The sequence below is a fragment of the Gordionus sp. m RMFG-2023 genome, chromosome 3 (genome assembly GCF_954871325.1).
Source record: "Gordionus sp. m RMFG-2023 chromosome 3, tfGorSpeb1-WG-v2, whole genome shotgun sequence".
NCBI classification, from domain to species: domain Eukaryota; kingdom Metazoa; phylum Nematomorpha; class Gordioida; order Chordodea; family Parachordodidae; genus Gordionus; species Gordionus sp. m RMFG-2023.
Window position 1 is genome coordinate 12,875,972 of NC_088777.1, and position 26,002 is coordinate 12,901,973.

Sequence of the window (26,002 nt, forward strand, 5' to 3'; positions counted from 1 at the left end):
TTAATTTATTAAAATTTCATTTTTATTGAATTTTAATTAATAAATATTATTAATATTTAAAAAATAATTTAATTTATACATTAAATTTAAAGGAGCGGTTGAGCGGCGCTCCTCCACTCCAGCCCTAACCGCTCCCCAATTTTAAAAAGGAGGGGAGCTCCTGGTGTTTTTAAAAAATGTAGCGCTCCTTAACAACTCTGATTGAAATATTTAAATTAATTAAATCTTAATGTTAAAACTCTAAGTGTTGATTAAAGATTGATTTTTTTCCCTTGTTGAATATTAAAAATAATCACAAGTCACTTGTAACAATTTCTAAACGTTTTTACTCCTCTACTAAAAAGCTCTCTATCCGTTCAAAAATAAGTCATTATAATTCTTTTTATTATATTTAGATTTTTTTTTATAATGGTAAAATAAAATATTTATCAAAATTTTACAATTTTATACAGATTATAGATAACATTTTTCTTACAAAGTAGTTAATTAAATAACACACATTTTAATTAACGATATTTAAAATAGTAGTAAACTAATTTACTTGTTCTAATATAACTCAATAATATATTCCATGGCTACTTATTTCTTTTTCGCGTTTTTATTCCTCCAAACAAACATTGAGATCAATGCTTATAAGACACTTTTATTTATCTTTTATTGGCACCAGACAACACAAATATTTTTTCCAAATTTTATATAAATTTTTTTAAAATAAATATAAATTAAAACCTCTAAGCTTATAAAAAAAATTAAAAAATATATTTTAAAAAAATACAAAAAATAAATAAAAATTCAAAAAAATACATTACAAATATATATGTATATATAAAATTTACAATAAAATTATAACAATTTTCGTATTTCGCAATAATTTATAAATATATATTTTAAAAATATAAATGCCTTAATTTATTGGTTTCACTAAATCATTTTGCTCGAATAAATGTTTAATACTTTTTTTGATATAAAATTTTTATGCGTCGTCCATCAAAACTTAAATGAAATGTTTGTTTCGTATTATTTTTAATCAAATTTAATGCGATCATTTTTATTTGAGCCTAATTTTTAGTATCGTTTTTTAATGCGATTTTTTTGGCACTTAATATTAAATTGGTCCAAAATATATATTTTTTTTTAATTAAGAATAAATTTTTGTCAAAAAAAAATATATATAAAAATAATGAAGATGTCAGTTAGGTATTTTAATAGGGAATGCATTTGATATTAGATAAAAAAAATATTATATAATTTTTTTTTAATATCAAAAAAGAAAGAAATAAGAGATGTGTTCAATTAAATGGTAATTTTTTTAGCGAGTTCCAAAAAAAAATCATTTTAAACTTGTGCTTGGCCATAAAACAGAGCCAGTAATGAACAAAAAGAGGAAGAAATAAAGTAAAACAATGGGAAGAGAAGAAAGTGAGGAAATAGAAAAAATAGCTGAAAAAGAATGGGGAGGTTGGTGGGAAATCAAAAATTATCGAAATTATTTTGGTTGACACTTTAAAATGACAAATAAATTAATCATAAACTAAAGTCACTTTAAAAAACCAAAAAAAATAACTATAAGTTTTCTAAAATAATTTTTGAGCGTACTATAAATTTCGTATAATTTTCAGGTTATTCGAAAATATCATTAATTTTTTAATTTAGTTTTTGGTTGATGGAGTGATTCCATTTTCTCTGTATTTGTCTCTCTCTTCCAAGCTTCGCTTTTTACTTGGTTTTCTATATTAAAATAAAAGAAGAAAAAAAGTGAAATATTATACTTACATGACCTGTTTAAGAGGCAAAAACGAAGAATAATTGTAAATTATAGGGTTAGAAGAAACCAAAAAACTTCATAGCTTCGCTTATATTTTATTCATAAAAAATTTCTTTTATTAAAAATTAGGCATAATAATAATACAGTAGAAATTTCAAGATAAAAATAAATATCAAAAAAATTTGTTTTTTTATGCAATTTTTTTTGGCCTTTAGACCGAGCCCTTAGTAAATGATAAGATTTGCGGAATCAAAAGGATAAAAGTTTTAAAAAAATGGAATGTTAAATGTTCCAATGTAAAATCCCATTATGTTTTTCTATATTTTCTTATAATTATGTAATATTCTATAATACAAATATAAATCATTTTTTATAATTATCTCTAGTTTGACATATAGTACATACTTCTTATACCAACAATACTTATTCTCATGTAATGCATTTTTTAGGATATATTTCTTTCGAAGTTTATTGATTAATTTCTCAAATATCACTTATTAATTCTTTCCATTTGCAAGATTTTTTGGAAAGGATTACCTTTTAACGATTGTGTCCTGCCTTTGGACAATTTTACCAGCTCCAAATATCAATCCAGTCTTCTTATCCGTAAACTGGCAACCAGCTGTTGCGGATTTGAGGCTAGTTTGCTCCTCCTTTTTCTTCGACGTTGAACCAGTAAAATAACCCTCAGAGGACGAGGCCGTTATATGGGAAAACGGGGTAAAACGGCTTGCGGTTAATGGGCCAAGGGTTAGATCTTTTGAAATATATAAAAAAATGATATTAATAAGAATGAATCAATGAACTTAAATGGATCTAATAATAAGTAGTTGAGTCGAAATTATAAGAATAAAAAAAATATCCCTCAGAAAAAGAAGGATTATACAACTATAAAAAAATTACAATCAATATCAGCATCGGGAGTTTTGCAATGATAGATAGATGCCGGAACAATGGTATCGCTAAAAGTCAAATTTTCGTCGGATTTGACTTTCCTATCTGTTTGGAAATAATTAAATATGAATTATTAAATATTACCAGTAAGATTGTTATGCGGCCAAATACCGACAAATGACAATAATTTATTATATATAAACCAAACCTAAGTTCAAAGGTCTGGCCATATCGGGTTTAGACAAGGACTGGACCGTTTGACTAACTAGTCTTTTAAATATATTTAAGTCAGGACCATGATCAGGACCGGCCTTTTATTAATATTTAAGTTTGCCTTGCTATTAATTCATATAATTTTTTTTTCTAAATTTTTGTGTGTATTTTCTATTACTTTTCTTAAGGAGTTATTTTAACTTTGTTAATTTTTTTTAGTCCATTTTAACGAATTAAATTAAATATTTGCATTATTCATTCATATTTGATTTTATATTGTTAACATAAAATACGTTTATAAAAAAAAAAAAAACAAGTTAAATTATGTAAAAATAAAAATATTTTAAAAAAAATATAGGGATCGTCCTGGATTGATCTTTTTATCTAGGATCACAGTATGAACCGGTTTTTACTTGGGGACAGAGGCCAGGTCCACGCATAAGGGTCCGGCTCGGGTCAAAGGCCAGACCGTGATTTTCAAGGAATAACATAATAGGGGTACATTAGTCCGATAATGAGACGCTCACAGTCCCACCCTTAATTATAAAATAATCATTAAAAAAACAATATTATGAATAGTGTTTATATAAGATAAATACCTTCTAAATTTTCAGGAGATGAACTAGCTTGGTGATACAAAAGAGAGGGCATGTTACTATTCTGTTGCTGATGTTTTGAATATTTTCTATTGAAAGAGGGCTTTTTAATGATGACTCTAACAACGCATACATATAAATATATTAAAATTTAATAATTAAATTCAGTCTGATCTATCTTTAAGTATTAATATGAATTCTCTTATAACAATGAGGTCAATAACTTTTATAATCGTAGTATTTAGGTGTGATAAACATGATTTTCCACCCCCCCCCCCGCACTTAGCGAGGATTGATAAAATAAAACTATTATATCAATGCGATGATATATATATATATATGTAAAAGGCTAAATGCAATTTATATTAAATTGTTATTTTATATTTTAGAAGAGACTTTTAATCTTCATTATAAAGATGGATGACAAGTTATCGCCAACTTATAAAGGTAAAAAAGTAATTAGAAATTGATTTGGATAATTTAGTTAAATAAGTAACCATTAATCAGTCAAGATCAATTTATTATTAAGGTAGACTGTTATAACACTTCTCTTAAACTTTTTCGTCATATTAATTTAATCGAAATAATGAAATGAGGTCACTTGATTGCTTCTCTTTATTTTTTGTTGTTGCAATTTGAATAGATATGTGCTTAATAAAAAGAAGTAAATTTCTCTAATATAAATACGTTGAACGTTAGAATTTTTAAAAAATGCATTAGGCCATTTCCAAATAAAATGTTTTTTTAAAGCAGAAAAAAACAAATATAGCTTAATTTTATCCTTTAAAAAAACATATTTTTAATGAGGATGATTTTTGCGTTTTTTAATATCTAATTATTGTGATTTTTATTAGCGATTACATGGCGTATGATACGATTTATTAAGTGAACAAGTAATTATATGTATAATTCGAAAAATAAAATGATTTTATGCTAAATTTTATATCTGATGATCCATTTTGTAGAAGGACCAAAGAGGAGAGAAAAATTTTTTAATCAATAGATCATTTAAATTAAATATTATTTATTAAGTGAGAATCAGCATTTGATGTGAATTTTAATCATTTATAATATTTCTTTTTAAATAAAAAAAACAATACAAATCTTTATTTAAATAAAATTATTTATCTTTATCCTATATGAATGATTAATTATCTAACAAGACTTAATTCATAAGCTAATTAAAATAAAAGAATTAGAATTTAGGAGAATTCTTTTAATGGAAAAAAGAAGGGGATGCTGCAAAATCTAGCTATCCATGGAAATGGTATAATGCTCTATCTTTTTTTACTAATTCCACTATTATTCGACGCACACATTACTAAAAATAATGAGAATATTAGACCTGTAAAAAGGGGGAAAAAAAGATTTAATGGAGAAGTATTTCGATAAAATTCTGGATATTGATACTAATCCTGATAAAATATGGCGCTTATCTCTGGTATGCCATTTCCAAGTTTAATTTTTTTTTCCAAAAAGTTTTCCGAGATACGTTTTTAGCAATATTTTCTACTTCCAACAACATACGATTTTTATAAATATAGCTGATTTTTTTTTATACAAATGAATATTATTACAAGATATTTTAATCACATTACAAATGAAAATGAGAAGTATAATTTATAAAGAGGAGATCTATATCAACTTAAATGATTTTCAATATTTTTTAATACTTTAATTATATATTATTTTATTGAGACCTATCAATTATAATACTATTAAAATTTTTAAGTAAATAACAAATTTGGGAATAAAATATTTTTTTTTTAAATAGTCTATACCTAGGAAGATCCCATGCCAAATCCTGATTTTTACCATTTTTACGTTTCATTGCACCGTTCCCGTTACAACTCTTTTTGGTCATATTCTCCAATTTGAAAGGAGGATGTTCCCCGACTAAAAATGAAATTTAGAAGTTTTAGCTATAATTTTGTGTAGTGTTGTTAAACGGCCTGATTTGAGTCGATTTTCATAAATGGCCCGATTAAGATTTTAGACAAAATAATATTATATAAACCAGAAGATTTTGCTCATAGGTAGCAGAGAGATTTTTATCTCTATTTGCCAAATCTCGAGGCTTACATAAAAATATTTTGGCTAAAATCTTAATCGGGCCGTTTTTAAAAATCGGCATATATCGGGTCGTTTGACCACACTAATTTTGTATATCAAGAATCAATTACGATTTTAGGCTAAAGGATTTATCGAAAAACTTTATCATTTTCTTTGAAATTATTAATGTTTTAGACTAGTTACAAGTATATAAGTGGTGGTAATGTATTACAATAAGGGGAGGGCGATCTAGAGAGAGCATCGCTACTAGTGGAAGGCGGACGCGATGACGTAAACGACGCGGGAGAACCGCTACAAGATGCCATTTCCCCTTTGTTAGTACACAACGGACCTAGAGTAATTAATAAAATAAAAGGTTATTAAAATATTATAAAAAAACTAATAAATGAAAGACCGTGATAGATAAATTGTGGTATTATATAAAATAATCAAGAAAGATAAATTCATATCTAATTTTAAGTGGAAGGATGAATAAAATATATTTGGTATATTCTAAAAAAATATATAATATATAATGTATCCCCAATAAGAAAGAACAATTGATTAAAATTGAGTCGGGAGGGAAAAAAATATTCTAAATAAGCCTAAAATATTTTCTAAGTTGGCACAAAGTTTAGGGATGTTTTAATTAAAAATAAAAGCAAAAAAAATGTACTAACCGATTTTTTTTAATAAAATGTAAAAACAAAGAGAATTTTCAAACAAAATTTGAATTTGAAGAATTTTTCTTCCTTCCTTACTTCTCATAAATAGTGTTGTTAAAAGGATCGATTTGAGTCTATTTTTTAAAACGTGTAAATTAATATTTTAACCAGAAAAATATTGTTTAAGCCTCGAGATTTCGCTAATAGATGTTCAAACCTTTGTACTATATAATAGCAAAATATTCAGTTGCGTAATATTTTTCTGGATAAAATATTGAGTTAGCCATTTTTAAAAAACAGCTCAAATCAAGCCGTTTCTAAATATTATAATTGTGGATATTTCCATATTTAAAATCGACCAAAAATTGTTCCGAGATTCTAATGTAAAGTTTAGTTTGATTTTTTTCTTGTATTAGTGAGACCGAAAATAGAAATTAGCACTTTTATAATTAATATATCATACAATTCGGTGAGCACAGAACTATATTATATAAAGAAAAATAAAGCTAAAAAAAAATTCTCATATATGCCCCGGGGATTAATTAAAAACCTTTGTATATAGAATATAGCTTATATAATTTTCTCTCTATTTTCCTATCCGTTGAACAACATGGTTAGAGTTCATCAAACCAATTAAATGGGAAGAAAAACGTCTGCTAAATAGCTAATAAATAAAAAATGAATGAATAATCGCATATGTATCAAACCTTGCTTGCTACCAGAAAATCGAAAAGTGATCGTTTTATTCAAAGCGGGACCAGTTTCACCAAAAATGGTTCCTGAAGTGTCGCGTTTCTTTGTAATTTTTTTTAAAATATATAAATAATTTAATATTTAGTAATAAAATACCATGTCAAAATAATATTCTAAAAAAAATGAAATCCCATCACTTAAAAATATAATATATACAATTTTGGCCTGAACCAAGCAATCGTATTATGTAACCGACAAAAATATGATTAATAATTATTACCAAATTTAAACAAAAAATTAAAATGCGATTTAAGTTAATAGAGGATTTATGAAGTATCAGTTAGTGGTGAATACTATAATAATTGTAATCCTTAATTAATATAATATGTCGTATTGGGATCAGAGACATTCATGGACCGGGCTGAGTATGAGCCCCGTAATATTATATTTCCTAGCGGGCCTGGATTTTTGAAAGTAAATTTGAATAAACTAAATTAAGGCTTAGGCCTAAATTTAGTTTATTTAAAACAAGTGGCCAAGTTAAAAAAATATATTTCAATTTATTTCTAATAATAATAAATTTCAGCATTGTAAATAAAATGATTGTCTAAATACACTTAAATATTGTTTATTTTCATCAGAGACCTGCAGAGGTACCATTTCTTGGGAATTTTTTCTGCGGACCTAGGTGGGGTTTGATTAAAAAGTTAAGGCCCAGGAAGGTATCTGATTGGGATATAGAATCATGGGGTTTGGGAATCTTTTAATTTTAATTCATTTACTGAGGGAGAGGGAGATATTTAAATTTTTTAAATCTGATTTGACCGAAAATTTATTTCAATATGCATAGTGTACATTACGAATTTCAGGCAATTTTGCCATGAACCTTTCATCTAGTCTTAATTTATCTCAATTTTTATATATACTTTTTCATATAAATCAAAAATACACAAAATTTGATGGCAAAATTGTCTGGAGTTCGCATTGTGGGTACTCTACACATGCTAGAAGAATATATTTATAGTAAAATAAGATTTTAAAAATCTCCTTTAGTAAGCGAATTAAAATTATCGATAGACTCTGAATCCCTTGGATTCCATATCTCAATAAGAAATATATTACTAGAAAATTATGACAACTATAAAGTAACAAAAAAAATATATATTAATGATTTGTAAAGGCCTTTAAATATTAAATAATTATGCTATCTTCAGGAATTACTCTTCTAACCTGCAAAGGATACATTATATATCGTAAAATAGAGAAAATTTCGTGACTGTTTACTATGTAAGAAAATTTTTTTAAAAATGTGATTTATATATTTTAAAAAAAAAAAACTTGTTTAAAACGATTTAAATCGTGCTGTCGGTCGAGCAGAGATTCGTAATTAAAGTCTTTAAAGTGATCATTGCTGTTTGTATTCGTGCCTTTTTCTTTTCCCTTTATAAGTTTTTGTGTGTATTCGTGAGTGATATTTACGTTATTATCATTAAGGAACCAATCCGAACGGGCTTTCATATTATCCAAAACCCGGGTCCGAATCGATATCGAAACAGATTTCTCTTCTAAAGACCGTATACCGGTTTCGAAGGCCGTAGTTTTTCGGGAACCTATTTCAAAACCAGGACTGACTTTAAATTCTATCGCCTTGAAATTGCGAGGAACCGTACTCATACCCTGTTTTCTTAAATTGGGGAGAAAAACAAGGTTATATATAATACGTTTCTAATAAAAATTCGCAAAATAAAGTTTTTCTTTTTGCCATATCAATTTTTTTAAAATATATTCTTTAAAATACAATGTAAGTTAAATAAGGTAAATATTAGGGTATAAATTGGATAATAAATATAGTGACTCATTAAATAAAATCTTTATATTTAAAAAAAACTTGGAAAATTGTTCACAATCCTCGGGTTGTTTCGAGACCGGTTTTAGTTTGGCTTTAGCTTCCATTAGTAACCGCCTATTATTTAAGAAACTGGCATCCGGTCGCATATCCAAACTCGGTTTTGTAAAAAGTTGCTTTGTCGGCGTTGAAGTGGATAGGAAAGTTGTGATGGACGAATATAAGGGTTGACACTTCATCATATAATTTAAAAATAATATAATAATTAGAAAATAGTTTCCACTAGGCTCCATAGTCCCTAAATAAAGTTTTTCTAAAAAGTGAGCATATGTATTTGTTTATTTCTCTGTCCGCGGGCCAGGCTAAAGAAATCTATGGGTTGCTACGATTGAATTCAAAAAAATCTTAAGGGGCCAGTTTGGGACGTGCTACTTTTCATTTATTATATTGTATTATTTATAATTCTAAATCCCAAACTATTTTGGGAAGAATACTTTATTTTAAAATGTTTCATTTTACCTAAATTGAAAAATTATCTTTTGTGCTATCAAGAAAAACTCATAGAATAATCAAGATTAAAATACCTTAGAAAGGTTAATTGACTGATGGGAAGATGGCGAAAAAGTTGAAGAGACTGTAATATCCATGTCAGATTTAATCCCTTCCATAAGATCTAAAGAAAATATTAAAAATCGATAAATTTTAAAAAATAAAATATGAGGTGTATATGTTCAACATAATTTTACAATTAATATAAAAATGGAGTCATCATAAATGTGGTGGTTTGAGATAAAAATTTGGTAAAACTTTGCAAAATATCGCAGCAACTCATATCGGTGTGGCATAGTAAGCAATCGTTGGATAAGGAACAACGGGCAGTGTGATCCTGCTTAGATAAATTTGCTAATGGAAGTGCTGAGTTTTGAAGAAATGGTTCTGCGTCCTGGCAGTTACCGGTACTGCTACTACATTCACCTATTTCTAATAGACCTTTGCGATTAATTTAATGTATATATATGAATGATTTAAAATAATAAATATATTTTAATGTTACAATAAACTTTATCCAAAAAAAATTGAAGAATAACCAGCTTAAAAATGATCATACGCTAATATATTGCATAATTCCTTAACAAATGAATAGAATATATACTTTTAATTTTATACAAAAATTTATCAACTTTGATCGATATTTTCGGTGGTTTTGCGACTTTCGACCGAAAAGGATGGCCATTTTAAGTCGTAAATGAATTTCCAATCCGTTTCCGTGTTTGGGCATGATTCGGCATTTTGGACGGGAGCGAAGGATAATGCTTTTTTTGTAATCATAATAATAAATATTTAAAATTGAAAACAAGGATGCAAAATTAATACAAACTATTCATTTAATCCCAAAATTATAGATGGGTAAAAATGTATAAACATTTTTTAGATGGGGGGGGGGGGGGTATTTAAAAAATAAAGAAAATTAAAAGGGGATAAAAAATAAAGACAATATAAAGAAAATTTGGAATTTTTTAAAATAATTCGATATCCTAATTGTAATTTTTTCTCAGTTAAACGTTATTTTCATTTTACATAAAAACCGCATATTTAAGTTTATATTCAAAATTAAGATATATTATGATAATTCATTGAATCGTAATATGCCAAAAAGAACCACCTCATTATACAAGATACAATATGGCAGAAATTTCGATTTTTACATAATATTCGAAAAAAAAATTAATTTGATGCCCAGTGATGACAGAAACAGGGACAATATTAATAATGATCATTTCTTATCTATCCTCCGAAATCTTAGTTACCAGTTCTTTGTTATTTTATAACTCCATTGTTTAGACGCCCTATGGGGTATAAAAAATGAACTTATCCTTGATTAAGTAAAACTAGCCTTCGACAAATGGAACACTAGGCCCATCTCTCATGCATTAATAAAAAAATCCTTATACACTGAATTTATTGTCTAACGGCTATTTTGAAGTCTACTCGAACAAACTTCTAGAGCTAACAAATGGTATGAAGCCATTCCTAGCTATTTAGATGCCCGATAAAAAATCCCGACACCTATACATTACCGCAAATTTGAAAGATTTCCCTCATCTATAAAGAGGCAGAAAAGTAGAAGGTCATTTTTGTTAAGGGCCCTAATTACAGGAAAAAAATATCCGTAAAAACTTAGATTCACAGAAACAAGATAATAATTTACGATGTAAAACAAATAAAAAATTATTAATACCAAAGGGGAGAGCAATAACCAACTCAGAATTACAATTCAACATAATTTAAAATTTTTTTTATGTATCATTCTCATTTTCACCCAGATTTTGATATATTGTTATAACAACCCTTCTCCAGTTCTTAATTTAAGTGTCGCATGTTTACTCTTTTTTTTCTCTCATTTTAACAATAATGATTAGTTAATAGGTTTATAGGGTAAAATAATGATTGACTGTAAAGGGGGAAATGAAGAAAAATATTTTAAAATATAATTTTTTTACTTTTATTCATGATTCTGCTTTCTAACACGCCTGATAAATAGGTATAAGCCATAGGCGGCATAAAATGAGAGGAACCAAACCTGTCTATCATGAACATAACGAGTCGGGAGGCCATTTCAAACCTCGACAAATCGGTTATAGCTGGCCCTCTCTTAGGACTGGTCAAGTTACGAGATAACAAACTGGGAGCGACACTGAGACTAAGAGACTTGGCGCAAATAGTAATGCAATTCTGTAGATCTTTTTTAATCAGAAAAACAATTTAATATAATTTAGGTCATCTCTTCATATTATGTTATTTATGATAGGCTCATTATCTTAATTTTATTCAGAAAAACAAATCATAATTGTAAAAAAAATATGAAATTTTTATACCTCACTTCTAATGTTGTTAAACGGCTCGATTTTAAAAAACGGTTAACCCAATATTTTAGCCAAAAAAAATATTTCTAACGCAAGTCTGGAGATTTTGTTCACAAATGGCAGAAAGTTGGACATCATTAACGATATCCCGAGGCTCGCGTAACATTATTTTGCTAAAATCTCAATTTAAAATCGGTTAAATCGAGCCGTTTAACAACATTGCTTACTTTTTATCAATTCAGATTCTTAAGATCCTAGTGACGCTACTATAATTATAATATCATTAATCAGGAATATATTTATTGTTTAGAAGATATGATTTTAAGTGTACGTTAAGAATTAGCTTCCAAAATTAACATCTTTTCTGATATCCCATTTGTTATCATTTTTGTTATGAATTTGCTCTTATTCATTTCAATTCATCCTTCAACATAATATAAATATAGCATACTTTTTATAATTTTTTAAGAAAAAAAAACCTTTATTCGGTAGTAATGAATCCCGAATAGTCGTAGAGGTTTGCGGGTCGGACTCACTTTGCAAAATGAGCGGTTCAATTCTTGGTAGACCCTGTTGCTTTTCTTGCGAACTTATTGTAACATCTTGCTCGCTTCCTTTTTCGGTGTCTGATTCTAAACGCTATATTTATAAGAAAGTTTAAAAAAATTGCAAATACTTATGTGGTCTTTTTGGGCCTTACTTGGGTTTCAAAAAAATAAAAAAATTAATTTTAATGACCCAGCCGTTTCAAAAAAATAAAAAAATTAATTTTAATGACCCAGCCCATTGGGCCTTACCTCGAGCGAAATGACATTTAGCAACAGCTGTGAGTTTAATGTAATTTTCATATGTTTTATGTTTGTGTTCAAAGGTTAAATCAAGGATAATTCCGATTAGTTAGAGGGCCTTACCAGAGCCTTAGTCTTTAATTGTAGCTAGTTATCACTTAATCTGGTAGATTTCTTTCAAAAATCCTACTCTTATAAATCTTATATTTAACCTTAACTCGCATTTTAGCTTGAGCCCTTCTTTACTCTCATTTTTTAACCATTGTATATTAAATTTTAAAATGGCTAATCAAATAATGAGAATTACAAATTCTAGCCATTTATTTTACAATTTTCTTTTATCGTTTTTTTATTATACAAGTGAAATTTTTATAAGATTTTGGTAGGGAGGGCCTGTTCAAAGGGGAATCAAAATAAAAATCTAGTTACCTGTGAGTAGTGTTGTTAAACGAATAACCCAAAATTTTGGCCAAAAAATATTTCGCAAGACTAGAGATTTTTCTCATAAATGGCAGAAAGGTTTGGTCATCTATTAATATTAACGAAATCTCGAGCTTGTTTAATTACTTTGGCCAAAATCTTAATCTAAAATTCGCTAAATCGAGCCGCTTAACAACACTACCTACGATGCTTAATTGTATTTTTTTATTAAGGTAAAATTATTTTATAAAAAAATATTCGAGGTAAGTGGCTGATAAAGTATTAATACCCAATTTTTTATAAAAAAACATATTTTAAAAAAATCAAAGTTTTCTCATATATTTTCATTTATAATTTAAACTTCTATATCTAATCTAAACTTTTTTTAATTTTCATTTATATAAAGACGAGAAAAAAAACCTGATTAGCGATGTTCTGTTTGTAATGAATATGTCCTCTGACTATGGATATCCATTTCAAAGTTCCAAGAAAAAGTGTCAAAAAGTGGACCCTGGCTAATGAAAGCCTTGTAATTATTCTATTTAAAATAAATAGAGGGTCATTAATTTTTTATTATAGATGTGAGATGTCTTAACGTAATTATGTTGTCATTTTATTCCAAATTAAGGTTAAAAAAAATAAAATAATTTTTACTCTTTCATTTTGAGGGTACTTGCAAGGGGATTAAGATCTAATTCATTTTCTAACTCAAATAATTGTTTCTCATTTTCCGGTCCGAATAAGCCGCCAGGCAATTTTTGCAGAAATATCTATATTTAATTGTATAAAAAACATTTCTTTATTTAAATAAAAAGATTGGAATGAGGAAATAAATAAATAAAAAAGGAGTAAATGATATTGGTAGTCTGAGAATGTCACAAAATAACAAAGCTAGTTTTAATAAAAATCACTTGAGATTTATAATTATTTGTATACAAAAAAAACATGTTTTTTAAGGTTAGAGATCAATTCTGTTCAAGGGGAAGATAGACCCTGGTTCAATCGGTGATGTTAGCAGTTTTTTTCTAAAATTAACCTCTTAGACGGGGTTAGGGTATAGTTTAAAAAGGGTAGCCAGATATAGATTAGGGTTAATATATATTTTAAAAAATGGTTTAATAAAAAATGCTATTTGCAACCCAGACTATCAATATCATTAAACATCATCCGAAAAGAAGATCTTTCTTGATATCAAAAATATTTATATTTTTAAAAAAGAAATAAAAAAGTGGGAAACAAGTGGGAAACAAGGAAAAATTAAAGGAATTGAAAAAAAAGTGGCTAATATTTTTTAAAATAATACGCAATAATTTTAAATAAGAATAACTGGATTAAAAAAAGAAATTAAATAATAAATAGTATGACAATAAGAACGAAGGACCTACTGTACTATATCATTATAAATAAGAGACATGTTTTTATAATCCAATAATGCCTTCTTTAACATAATAATTATGTTTCTTATTCTTATATACCATTCATATAAAATAATTATACATATATTTTTAAGAAATTCTTGAAAATGGAAAATGTAATAATAATATATCTTTAAAATGTCATAAGAGAAGAAATCGTGATTGTGTATGTACTGCATGTAATAAGATACACAATAGATATTACATATTATACTATGAACATATAGATAGTGACAGTGAAGCTGAGGATCAAACTAGATAATAATGATAAAATTTAAATTCCCCCTTTTCCTCAAAGTTTAAATGTTTTATATTTTAAAATAAAAATTACTATATAAAATAAATCAAAAATAATTATTGTATATGGTGTCATTCAAATTAATTAAATTAGGTAAAATGAGGGGGAGGGGAAGGAAAAGGCTAATCTCAGATGAAATATGAAAAAAAAAGACAGGTGGAACAATGAATAAATGTCGCTTCACTTTTTTCATCTATTTTCGTAGTTGAAGGCTTTAAATGTCATTTTTTGGTAAACAAAAAAATCCTATAAAATAATAAATTATTGTTATAATTTCAAATTCTATTTGATTTACGAACATGTGTATTAGGTAGTGTTGTTAAGTGACTTGATTTAACCGATTTTAAATTAGGATTTTAACCAAAATAGTATTACGCAAGCCTCAAGATTTCGTTATAATAGATGTCCAAACCTTTCTCCCATCTATAATCTCCAAGTTTGCGTAAAATTTTTTGGATAAACTATTGGGTTACCGTTGTTAAAATTAACAACACTAATTTTTCATTTATATAATATCTCCTAATTTTTAATCTAAAACCTATTAAAACGTATAAAAAATTGGTTTCACAAATGTTGATTAATTTTCTTAAAACCTGTTTATAAAAAAAGGTATATAGTATCACGTAGTGTTGTTAAACGGCTCTATTTTAGCCGATTTCTAAATGTGGCTAACTCAATATTTTAGCCAGAGGCCAACGCCTCGATTCTTGGCTAATAGATGTCCATTTTGTGCTACCTATGAGCAAAATCTTCAGATAAAAAAAACCGATCTTGTATGGGTCTTTTTACTTAAGACCACAATTTAGACCTGTCTTTTATCTGAGGACCGTGGTATGGTCCGAACCATGATCTTCGCTATTAAATTAAACAATCGGTCAGTAACATCAAAGAGAAAATATTAAAATCTTAATTTCGGATCTTCTTATTTTGAGGTCCAATAATCCTAGATACTTTTTAAAATTCTAATTTATTCCCAATTGAAGGTAATTTAAAATCGTTACTTCTTTCCTTAAAAAAGAAAAGGAATCATTTTAAAATGCAAGATGTGGTGATAAAAGATCCTTCAAACTCAATTATTCGACTAAACAAATTTTTGTCAAAGTGCAAATGTAAAGCGTATAGTTAGGTTAATAACTAAAAAAATTAGTTAATTTGGCTCAATCTACAGGAGCACGCCGCATAAAATCCTGCTAAAGTTCTCCGCTAAGAACTAAGTTTATTCCTTTCTCCTTCTAAAAATAGAGCAGTTATACCCTATAGACCTATTCAAAAAAGAATATGAGTCGAATAATAAATTATTCGTATTCGATTCTTTTGAACGAATTGAATAATTTACTGTTAGTAATTATACTAATCGATTAATAATAGTATATTTTAATATTCCATTGTCTTCGTTTTTAAATATGCCTAATACCCAGCTATAGTAAATGGTAACCTGCTAATTTAATATCTGGTGGCAATTATGATAGAAATCATGATTCAAATAGCTCCTTTCTTAAAGGCGTTAAAATTAAACAATTTCCGATGAACTGTTTTAAAAGTAGCAGGTCGCTTAAATTAGATTAGATAATTTTACAAATATTCTTGAATAAATGTATAAATGAATGGAATAGCAAAAAAAATTTTTTATTAAAACAAGTACTTTTAAATTTAAAAAACATTCCATTATTTAGGGAACACTTGCCGCGTAAACGTGATAATAAGAAAACCCGAAAAATTATTTTTAAACAAATATAAAAAATGTTTCTCTTTGCAAAAAAAAAACATAAACAAGCAAATTAATTAATGTCACCTCGATTAAATTTATTTTTTATGAAATTGTATGAATTACACAAAACTTAAAATTATTTCAAAAAATATATACGATGACAAAATTAATTTTGTCGTTTTATTTATTTTATTAACGAAAAAAAGTTATATTTTATTTTTGAAGAAAGGTTATTAGCATAGAATTTTTTTTCAATTGATTTTGAAATATGAAATAATTTTTTTTTCAAAAGATGTTTTTAATTTTTAATTAAAATTTAGTTTGGAAGATAAAAAAAATTAACAATTATGATTTGAAGAATTGAATTATATATTTTTTTCCTTTCTTTTCTCCATTTTTATTCTTTTTTCTTCTTTTCTCCATTTCTATTCGCTTTTTTCCCATTTCATTGTTCTAAATTGTTTTATCATTTTATTTCTTTATTATTTTAAAATCAATTAAGATTTCAGATTAGAACAAGAAATGTTAAAAAACATAATATATGATTTTTTTTAATTGTTTGACATTGAGCTGTAAAATCGAGAAAAAATTATATAAAAATTGTTGTAGAACATTATTTCTCTTAATTTAAGGCTTCGAATCTAGTTATCGCCGCTAAAAATATCGGTTTGGTTCAGGTTCAGATTCGGATAAAAATAAAGGTTCCGTTTGGTTAGTAATAAATAATAATCGGTTCTTTGGACTTTTAAAATTTAGTTCGAATCTTTTTCCATATCAAGTTGCTTAGAATTATGTAAAGAGAAAACATATTTATTTTAAAAAAATTTATCACTATTCCCTAAAAGAAATATTGAAGCTTATATACAATTAAAAATATTTTTTAAGATTCTCTTTTGTCAAATTATATCTATAAGGAGAAAGAATGAATGTCCATGCTTGAGATCATTTCTATAGGCTAACTTTAACTTAAATAGCTGGCACCTTTCAAATAAAAAATAGTTGATGATACTTATCAATCAAAATTATTTAATATTAAAAACCTGGAGAGTTACGATATTAAAACCGGTTTTCGAGGTTTGGATCAAGTTCAAATTACAAAATATTTTTTTTCCAAGCTCGGTTCTATAAATAGTAACGGTTAATTGAACACCGGGTTAGATTTATGTTCTATTCTAGGTGATTGTTACAAAGTATACGTGTAATTATTTTTTTTAAAGAACAATATTTATTTATTTTTTCCAACAAAAATATCATGCATGTGTTTTGAGACACTTAAAAGTATATAAAGGTGCCACTCTTTGATTCTTTTCTGTGCTGTGTTAGGGCTCTAAGCTTTCCAATGTAGATGGATGATTGTCGCGTGTCTATTAGTTTGGAGGATAATAACCGTTGATGAAACTAATGACGGCCTCAAAAAGGTGGAATGAAAGACAATTGAACAATCCTAACCGTGATTCTAATAAAACAAAATTGGTTCTGCAATCCCAAACTCTCGCGATAGATATCAAAGCCACTCGTTACTAAATTTCCAAGCAGGCGATTCTTAAACGAGTCTTCTATCGTAGTGTTGTTAAACTACTCCATTTTTAAAAACGACTAGCCTAATATTTATTCAAAATATATTACTACCTATTTGCGCAATATTATTTTAGCCAATTGATTTAAAATTGACTAAATAGAACCGTTTAATAACACTACTAAATTTTGATATTTAACTGCAAGTTAGAGCTATAGTTGGGTTATTATGTCGACTCAAAAATCCGTTAAACCAAGCTTTTAGCCGAAAACTATCAACTATGGCCTCGGAGTTCTTAAAAAGATACCAGCTCAAATTTGAATAGAACTAATATAAATTAAAACACCTTAATGTTAACGGATTTTCTCCGGCAAGCGCCTGAAGATTGAGCCAAATTAGCCGACATTTAGCCATTATCTAACTATAGTTAGACCCAAGAAAAGGATAGGAAAGAGCAATAAGGTCATAATATTTTATGAAGGCGTATTCTATATCTATTTTTTCTTTATTTTACAATCCCAATTAGTTTTCTTTATTTTTTCTCTTCCCCCCCCCCTTTCTTTCATTTTTTTAAAAATAATTTTTTACTCAATTAATAGAAAATAATAATAATTTATATTTTCCATAATTAAATTACGACAGAAAAATAGGTAAAATAAAAAATAAGCCCAAGGTTATAATAGGATATAAAAAATTATAATAATATTTGTGGGATATTAAACATAATTTGTAATGAAAGCAAGAGATAAAAAATATAATTAATTGGATAAAAACAAAATAATCAAAAACTATTAATGGATATTTTTGAGTAATTTGGGAAACTGTGCACCAATTCAATGTAGAGCCTAATGATCTTCATAAGATTCCATAAAGACAATGGCTCAAGAGTGACTAGGTGCCGATCGTTTAAATGTCGTCACTCGCGTAGCAGCAAAAAAAGTTTTTTGAATTTAAGGAATTTATATTTCTTTACGCCATTTAAAACTCCGACAGGCTAAAAAAAAACTAGACGTCCCCAAACGATTTTTTTTAAATGTGGAAGATGTATCGGATCCAGTTTTTTCAATGGTACCGGATACTATAAATTTTCAATTAACCGGCAGGGTCCGAAAATATTTTTATTACCTATCTTATATGGAACGCAATTTAATTCAATAAATCCAAATGTAATTAGTATAACTTCAACAATATAATATAGTGAAACCTGTCTAATGTTGACACCGTTCAAACCAAGATTTTTACCCAATTTATCAAGACTTTTTACTTTCCAATAGTAATTAATAATTTGTCTGATAATTTTGTGTTTTAACCATAGTTGTGAACCCTAGTTCTAAAAAAAGGTTCGGGTTCGGTAAAAAAAATCACTAAACCAGGTTCAGTTTAAAAATAGGGACCTCGAAAATTTAATGAAAATAGTATAAACATCAGTAATTTTAAAAATTTATTTTATTATATTTAATATTCACCATAAAAAAATAATTTATCATCATACCTATAAAGAATAAATTAGGATATAATACAATTTAAAAAATAATATTATCATTTCATTGAGTAAAATAAATCTTAAAAAAAAACAATTCTCAAACCTTAAATTTTTTAAAAAAGATTGGGTTTAGTAAAATCTCTAGGATTCGAAGGGCTCGGGTTTTCGACACAGGTTTTAATCTCATATTTTCAACAAAATAATGTAAAAAATATTATTTTTTAGTTTAAAAAATAACCGGTCAAAATCCGATTATTTTAAAAAGAACCGAGATCCAAAAAGACGAGATTGGCACCGGGATCGATACCGGTTCCCGGGCATATTTACAAATATTAATGATGAGCCCTCGCTACATACGTCAAATTAACGGATAAAAAATTGCTTTCCCAGTGGGGCCCGCATCAGAAGACAAAAAACTTTTTTTTATCTCCCTATAATTGGATTGTAAAATAATGGAATTATAAATAAAATAATAAAAAAAGATTGCTAAAAAAATATTTTTTTGCCAATGGAAATAATTATTAATAGAGAAATTGGAGAAAAAAAAATCAATAATGAAACGTTTTTTTGTTTAATGGTTTAATTTAATGGTGAATATTTTTTAAAGCGAAAAACATAAATCAATAGAAAAGAGGGCATAAAATTAGTTTTTCATTTTTTTGAGAAGGGAAGGTGATGGGGGGAGTGTTTATTGATTGATAGGTTATCAGGATGTTTTTATAACAAATGTCGATACGTTTAAAAAAAGTAATCGGGATGACATAAATTATATATATTTTTAATAAAACTTAGAGCTTAACACATGGGTAAGAAAAATAATAATTATTGCTTCATTTTTTTTCTCTTTTTCTATGTCTCTATCTCTAGACTACTTCCTTTTTTAATAATAATATAATTAATATAACCTTAATGACGGACGCGATGGCATGAGTGGAAGTTCGGCTGAGATCCTTGGTTCCTTTGCCTTGATGTAAGGAATGTAAAAGCTCTTTAATGTTCCCGCAACTGCCGGGGGCTCTGAAGATCTCCCGTTTGTGGGGACCATCTTCCATCAATTTTACAAAACACATCTATATATAAACATGACATTTAAAATTGTTGAGAAAGGAGATTCTTCGATATTATAGACTAATCTTAATTCAATTTGGATCATGTAAATAAATATATATATATATTATATAATCAGAGCTATACCTAAAAAGAATTATTTGTTATTTAATATTCGATTTCAAAAATTATTAATTCGAATATGAATACGAATAAGAAAAATATCTATTTTTCGATCGAATTATTCGTATAATAAAGGGGTATACCAATACCACCTTTTGGAGTCGGATCCACTCCGATATTAAATTGATATCGGCTGCTTACCGATCCGGTTTCATATCTTATTTTGTATTTTGCAAACATATTAATCGTTTTAATTTTTAATGCATGCATCTAGTGTTACGAAATCGTTCTCCATTTGAGACGATTTTTAAAAATGTCTAACTCACTATTTTATCCAGAAAAATATCAAGCAAAGTGAAGATTTTGCTCATAGATGGCACTAAGGTTGGTTTGGACATCTATTAGCGAAATCTCGAGGTTTAGGCAATATTTCTAAAATATTTAAGTAGCCATTTTTTAAAATCGGTTCAAATGGAGCGATTTTGCATCATTAAATTATACTCTTCAATAGTATAACATCTATAATTTAACTATACCATAACATAAGTCATTTAAATCTATTATAATGAACATTCATGAATCTAAAAGCATATAAAATATTTTTATTGATAAATCACTTATTTATATAAGAACATTAATCTAAATGAAATAATTTTTTAAGAATTAAGAGACCGTTATTATCGGATAGGAAAATTTCATAATATTGGCCGATAACCGATATATTAAAAAGATGAAATATCGGCCCGATCCGATCAAAAATATCGGTACATCCCAGGTATAATATTAAGTTGTTCAAATTAATTTGAAATATTATAAATTATTCTAAAGTATTTTACATGTTCCTTGTGGAACTTTTTATTTTTTTAACTTTTTTTCACATCTAATAAATAATTTTTTTTTAATTTTAATAATCTAATTTTTCAATTTTCGAATCGAATATTCAACGAAGAAAATCGAATAATGTTTTTATTATTCGTGCTCTAATAAGGATCGAATCTGAATAATACAATTATTCGATTCGAAAATACGAATACAAATATTATTTGATTCATATTTTTGTAGGTATAATCAGAGCCCGCTAAAAATATAAAATGTTATGGCATCATATTTCGATTCCGATGAAGATTAAATGGATTATTTTCTTTCCTCTTTCTTTTTTCATAACTAACTTAGTAATGAAACTTGAACTCGCCAGTTTTTATATTACCCGAGGTATTAAGGGGTAAAAAGGTGCAAAGAATGTCCCAGATAAAATAACACTAAATCAATTTAATTATTACATTTTGTATATATGACTAAGTAACCGATTGATAATTTGGGGGAGGGGGCATAAAAGAATGCTTTTTTATACCTGGTCATTTATATTTCGAGTTTAGAACTAAATTTTTATCATCTCTGAGATTTTCAATTTTGCAATGTTTTTTTTTAAAAAAATGTTTAATAATTGATTACTTAAATACTTCCTTGGATAATTTGGGCGGCAAACGAATATATACCATAAGATATAGCTAAAAAAGTGAAGATGTCGCTAATTTTAATGCAGCCAGAGGGTAAAGATACAATATCGATTAGTGTGTAATATCATGTGGGTTATAAAAAAAATTTATCATAAAATTATCTAAAATAAATTTCATGAAAAACTATTTTTAAAAAAAATCAATGTTCGTGATATTACCCATAAATCGATTACTGTGCCTTTTTAAATATTTAAAATTTAGCGTCATCTTTAATTTTTCAGCCATTTTATTTGCAAACATTTTTTTGTAAATATCTTATTTGCCGCCGAGAAAATTATTTAAGTAAATATTAAGTAATCAGTTAATAAACACTGTTTAAAAAAATTACAAAAATTGGAAGCCCTATTCCTTATGAAAATTTACTTCTGAATTTTAAACTGGATATAAAATGACCATCTATAACAAAAATGTTTATTTTTATTTCCCCTTAACTATCAATTTTTTACTTATACATATTAGGAACTAATTATTTTAAAAAAATGACGTTTTTTCATCTTTAACTATTAAGATCTCGATTAATATAAAACCTAGCAAGTTTAAATTTCGTTTCTGGGCTAATTGTAACCCCATATTTTTTATTAATTTTTATCTGAATTGAAAATATTAAGTCAAAAAATGCCTTTGTTCAAAGTTGATTTGACATGTAATAACCCCAAATTGATCCTTCCCAAGTTAATTCCAAAATTTTCAATTATATATAAGCCCCCCCCAGGTGTTAGAAAGCTCTGTAGTTAAAAACAGCGATAAAATGTATTCATTGTTCAATTATTTTTTTATTTATCAATTCAATATACTAGATAGGGGTGTACCGATACCACTTTTTGGAGGCCGATCCGATATTCCAGATATTTAATTGATATCGGCCGATAACCGATCCTATATCATATCTAATTTAGTATTCTGTAAAGATACCGGTTTTAATTTTTAATATTCTTTTTATTAGTACAACATCTATAATTTTACTATACCATAACATATGTCATTTAAATATATTATAATATGATCAGTTATAGTTTATATTCAATTCAATTGCAATTATTTATATAATAAGTAATAACATTAATCTATTTACATAATTAGTAATAAACAAATATATTGAAATTTGAAATTAATATATAAAATTAATTTATCGAAGATTTCTTTTTAGAAATACCAAAATTTCCAATTTATCAGAGATCGGTCTGCAGTGATGGGGACTGTTAATATCACTAGTATCACTAAAAACAGATTCTGAAGAGATTAATGAACACTTTTTTAAACAGAATGTGAAAAAAAATAACTATATTGCAGAATGTTTATTAACTAATTATTACTATTAAAATAATTAAGCATAAAAATATATTCCGATTTTATTTATAAAAATAAATGGATTTTTAGATATAACTTTTTTTAAATTTTGTTAAAAGCGCCATTTTATATCGGATAGGAAAATTTTATAATATTTGCCGATAACCGATATTTTAAAATGGGTGAAATATCGGCCCGATCCGATCCGATATAAAATATCGGTACATCCCTAATACTAGATATTTAAAAAATTGTTTCATTGGAATAAAAACATTTTGCAAATCCAAACATTAAATAGAAATTCAAGATAAAAGTAGACTAAAATTACACCCCTTCTTAGAAATTTAGTCTTGGTCATTAATAATTTGAAAAAAATATATTTATAAATTGGATTTTGGCTTTGGTTAGATTCAAGGGAACAAACATCATATATTACTTATAAATCAATTATCAATAAGGCATAAGAGAAAAGGCGCAATCATAATTTATTTTATTATATGTGTAATTTTCATAATAAAGTTATTTCCATAACAAAATTTAAGTAAAATAACACTTTGTTCCTTCTTATCTATTAAGAAATCTATTAAATTTTCCCCCAATTTATGGTTTAATATAATTCATTATTTTAAATTAATAAAGATTAATTATTGTTTTAGTATTGATCTTTTAAAATTAAAAGTATCAGTGCATCTTTACTTTTTATAATATATTCTAATAGAAACTTACCCATTGAAAAAAAGGAATTATCTACTACTTTACATTTTAATTCAAATTAAGATGATTACAAAAAATATTTTTGATAAAATCTACTATGTAAACAATACAATCATGAGGTAAAGATTTTAGATAATTGTAAAAATTTTGAACTTACAATTAATGAATTGGGTATGTCATTATTCTGACACACATCTTCAAAAGGAACTCCAAATTTAATCCTATTAATGAATTCAATAATATAATAAATAAATATTTTAAAAACCTTTCAATATTCTTTTTTCTAGATATAACTTTAAGTACATTTTCTTGAACCCTTTGTACCCATGTGGACATTAGATGTGGAATTAAAATTTAGTTATAAATACATTTTGCCAAATTGGCATTCGTAATCTATCATTCGTTTCATGATATATAGTAATGATTTATAAAAGCCAGTTGAAACGATAAAGTAGTCAATACCAAGAAAGTATGATAAATTGATTTAATATGTAATAAAATATATTTTTAAAGAATTTTTATTGTCTCAAATTTAAAAAGTGGTGTTAACGTCCTCATTTATATATATTTTTTTTTAATATTAATATCAGGTTAGCTTCAAAAATTAATTTAGAAACGAATCGATAATATTTTATCATAAGCGTTGGTCGAATATACTATGCTTATTATAAAATAAAATAACATGAAAGTTGGTGATCGTTTGACAGGTTATGTTCAATGATATAAGAAACAATTATGACACATGTCAGAAATAACTTTGCCATATAAAAATATATTTTTAAATAATATTTTTTAAAATATTTAAAATATTTTTAAAATATTTAAAATATTTTTAAAGAAAGAAAGAAAAAAAAGATTAGGAATCTAAAATTATCTTCAAGAATGTAATGAGGAAGTGAAATTTACTTCTATTGTCTGTGATAAAATTATTTCTAGTATTGTATTTATTATAACAACAACTTAATTTTCAGACTGAATTCATAATTTCTTATAACAATAAGAAAATGTAGGGTTTTCTTTATATATAATATACACTTCTTATTTTTATATAGAAAATAAGATCGAACTCTAGACAAAATATAATATAGACAACTAAAAAATATGTATGATCATTTCATGTAAGCTCATTATTATTTTAAAAAATACAATTAAATTTAAAATATTAGTATATTATAATTCAAAGATATCAAAAAATTATTTGTTTTATATTATTCATTAAAATATTGAAAAATTGAAAAATATAGGATGATCCGAAAAATTAATAAGCATAAATATAAATCTCGGGACAATTATAAGGGAATAAAGCAAATGTAATAACTATTTACATTTTAATATTTTATATTCAAAAGCTAGACCAAAAAATCTAGGAGTTAATCATAAAATAAGTTCATCTTATTTTTTTTCTACTATCAACAAAAGGGTATTATGTATGTATATAGATATTTATTAAAAAAATAAAGTGAAAATATCTTTTTTATACATGCTTGCACTAACATCTAATGAGATTTTAAAAAATAGGAAATAACTTCACATGATATTGTTTTTATGATATTCTGAAACACTCAATCAAAATAGATAAGAGAAGGAAAAGGTATGTCTATAACTTTTTTTAAAAGATTTAGTGCTGAATATTCTTAAATAGCTGAGATCAAACAATAAAGAAGAAAATGAATATAGTTGATAATCTAAATATATAGAAAAAAAGTTATGTTATTTTAGAGGAAATATATATTAAATATTTGAAAAGAAAAAAACGATTATATAGTTTAATAAATAAAAATAAAAGTCGTCATCAAAAAATTTACAGCCTTACGCAATGCATTACTATCATGGTGGTATTACTAAACTTTGATCTTTTATAAGTAAAAATATAAATAACTTTAAAATTTTTTTGTTAAATGTTCGATTTTTTAAAAAAACATAACTAAATATTTTAATACTTATGCCTCGAGATTTCGCTAATTAATAATCTTTATTCCATATATTAACAAAATCCTCAGACTTACGCAATATTTTTCTGTATAAAATATTGAGTTGGATATTTTAATATCTCTAATTGTTTAACAAAATTATTTTAAATTCAAAAGATAATTAAAAT

General features: G+C 26.2%; 1 protein-coding gene across 1 annotated transcript; it reads right to left on the reverse strand.

The window, feature by feature from the left end:
• Positions 1-1,177: 1,177 nt before the first annotated feature.
• On the reverse strand, positions 1,178-24,310 carry LOC135925986 (uncharacterized). The gene is made up of 19 exons (XM_065461605.1): positions 24,170-24,310; positions 24,062-24,125; positions 20,122-20,286; positions 13,451-13,566; positions 13,217-13,334; positions 12,068-12,227; positions 11,226-11,465; positions 9,906-10,037; positions 9,532-9,714; positions 9,309-9,397; positions 8,767-8,957; positions 8,217-8,562; positions 6,893-6,980; positions 5,753-5,872; positions 5,250-5,364; positions 3,472-3,587; positions 2,669-2,764; positions 2,303-2,522; positions 1,178-1,728 (listed from the first exon to the last, which is right to left on the reverse strand). Exons 1-19 carry the CDS (start codon positions 24,238-24,240, stop codon positions 1,650-1,652), a joined length of 2,709 nt encoding a protein of 902 aa, XP_065317677.1. The 5' UTR covers positions 24,241-24,310; the 3' UTR covers positions 1,178-1,649.
• Positions 24,311-26,002: the final 1,692 nt, after the last annotated feature.

Coding starts and splice junctions, on each gene's coding strand:
- LOC135925986 (XM_065461605.1), bottom strand. CDS start 24,240: ATGTCCACATGGGTACAAAGGGTTCAAGAAAATGTACTTAAAGTTATA. Junction 24,126..24,169: donor AGAAAAAAGAATATTGAAAG/GTTTTTAAAATA, acceptor ATTCATTAATAG/GATTAAATTTGGAGTTCCTT. Junction 13,567..20,121: donor CCATCGCGTCCGTCATTAAG/GTTATATTAATT, acceptor AATTAAATATAG/ATATTTCTGCAAAAATTGCC.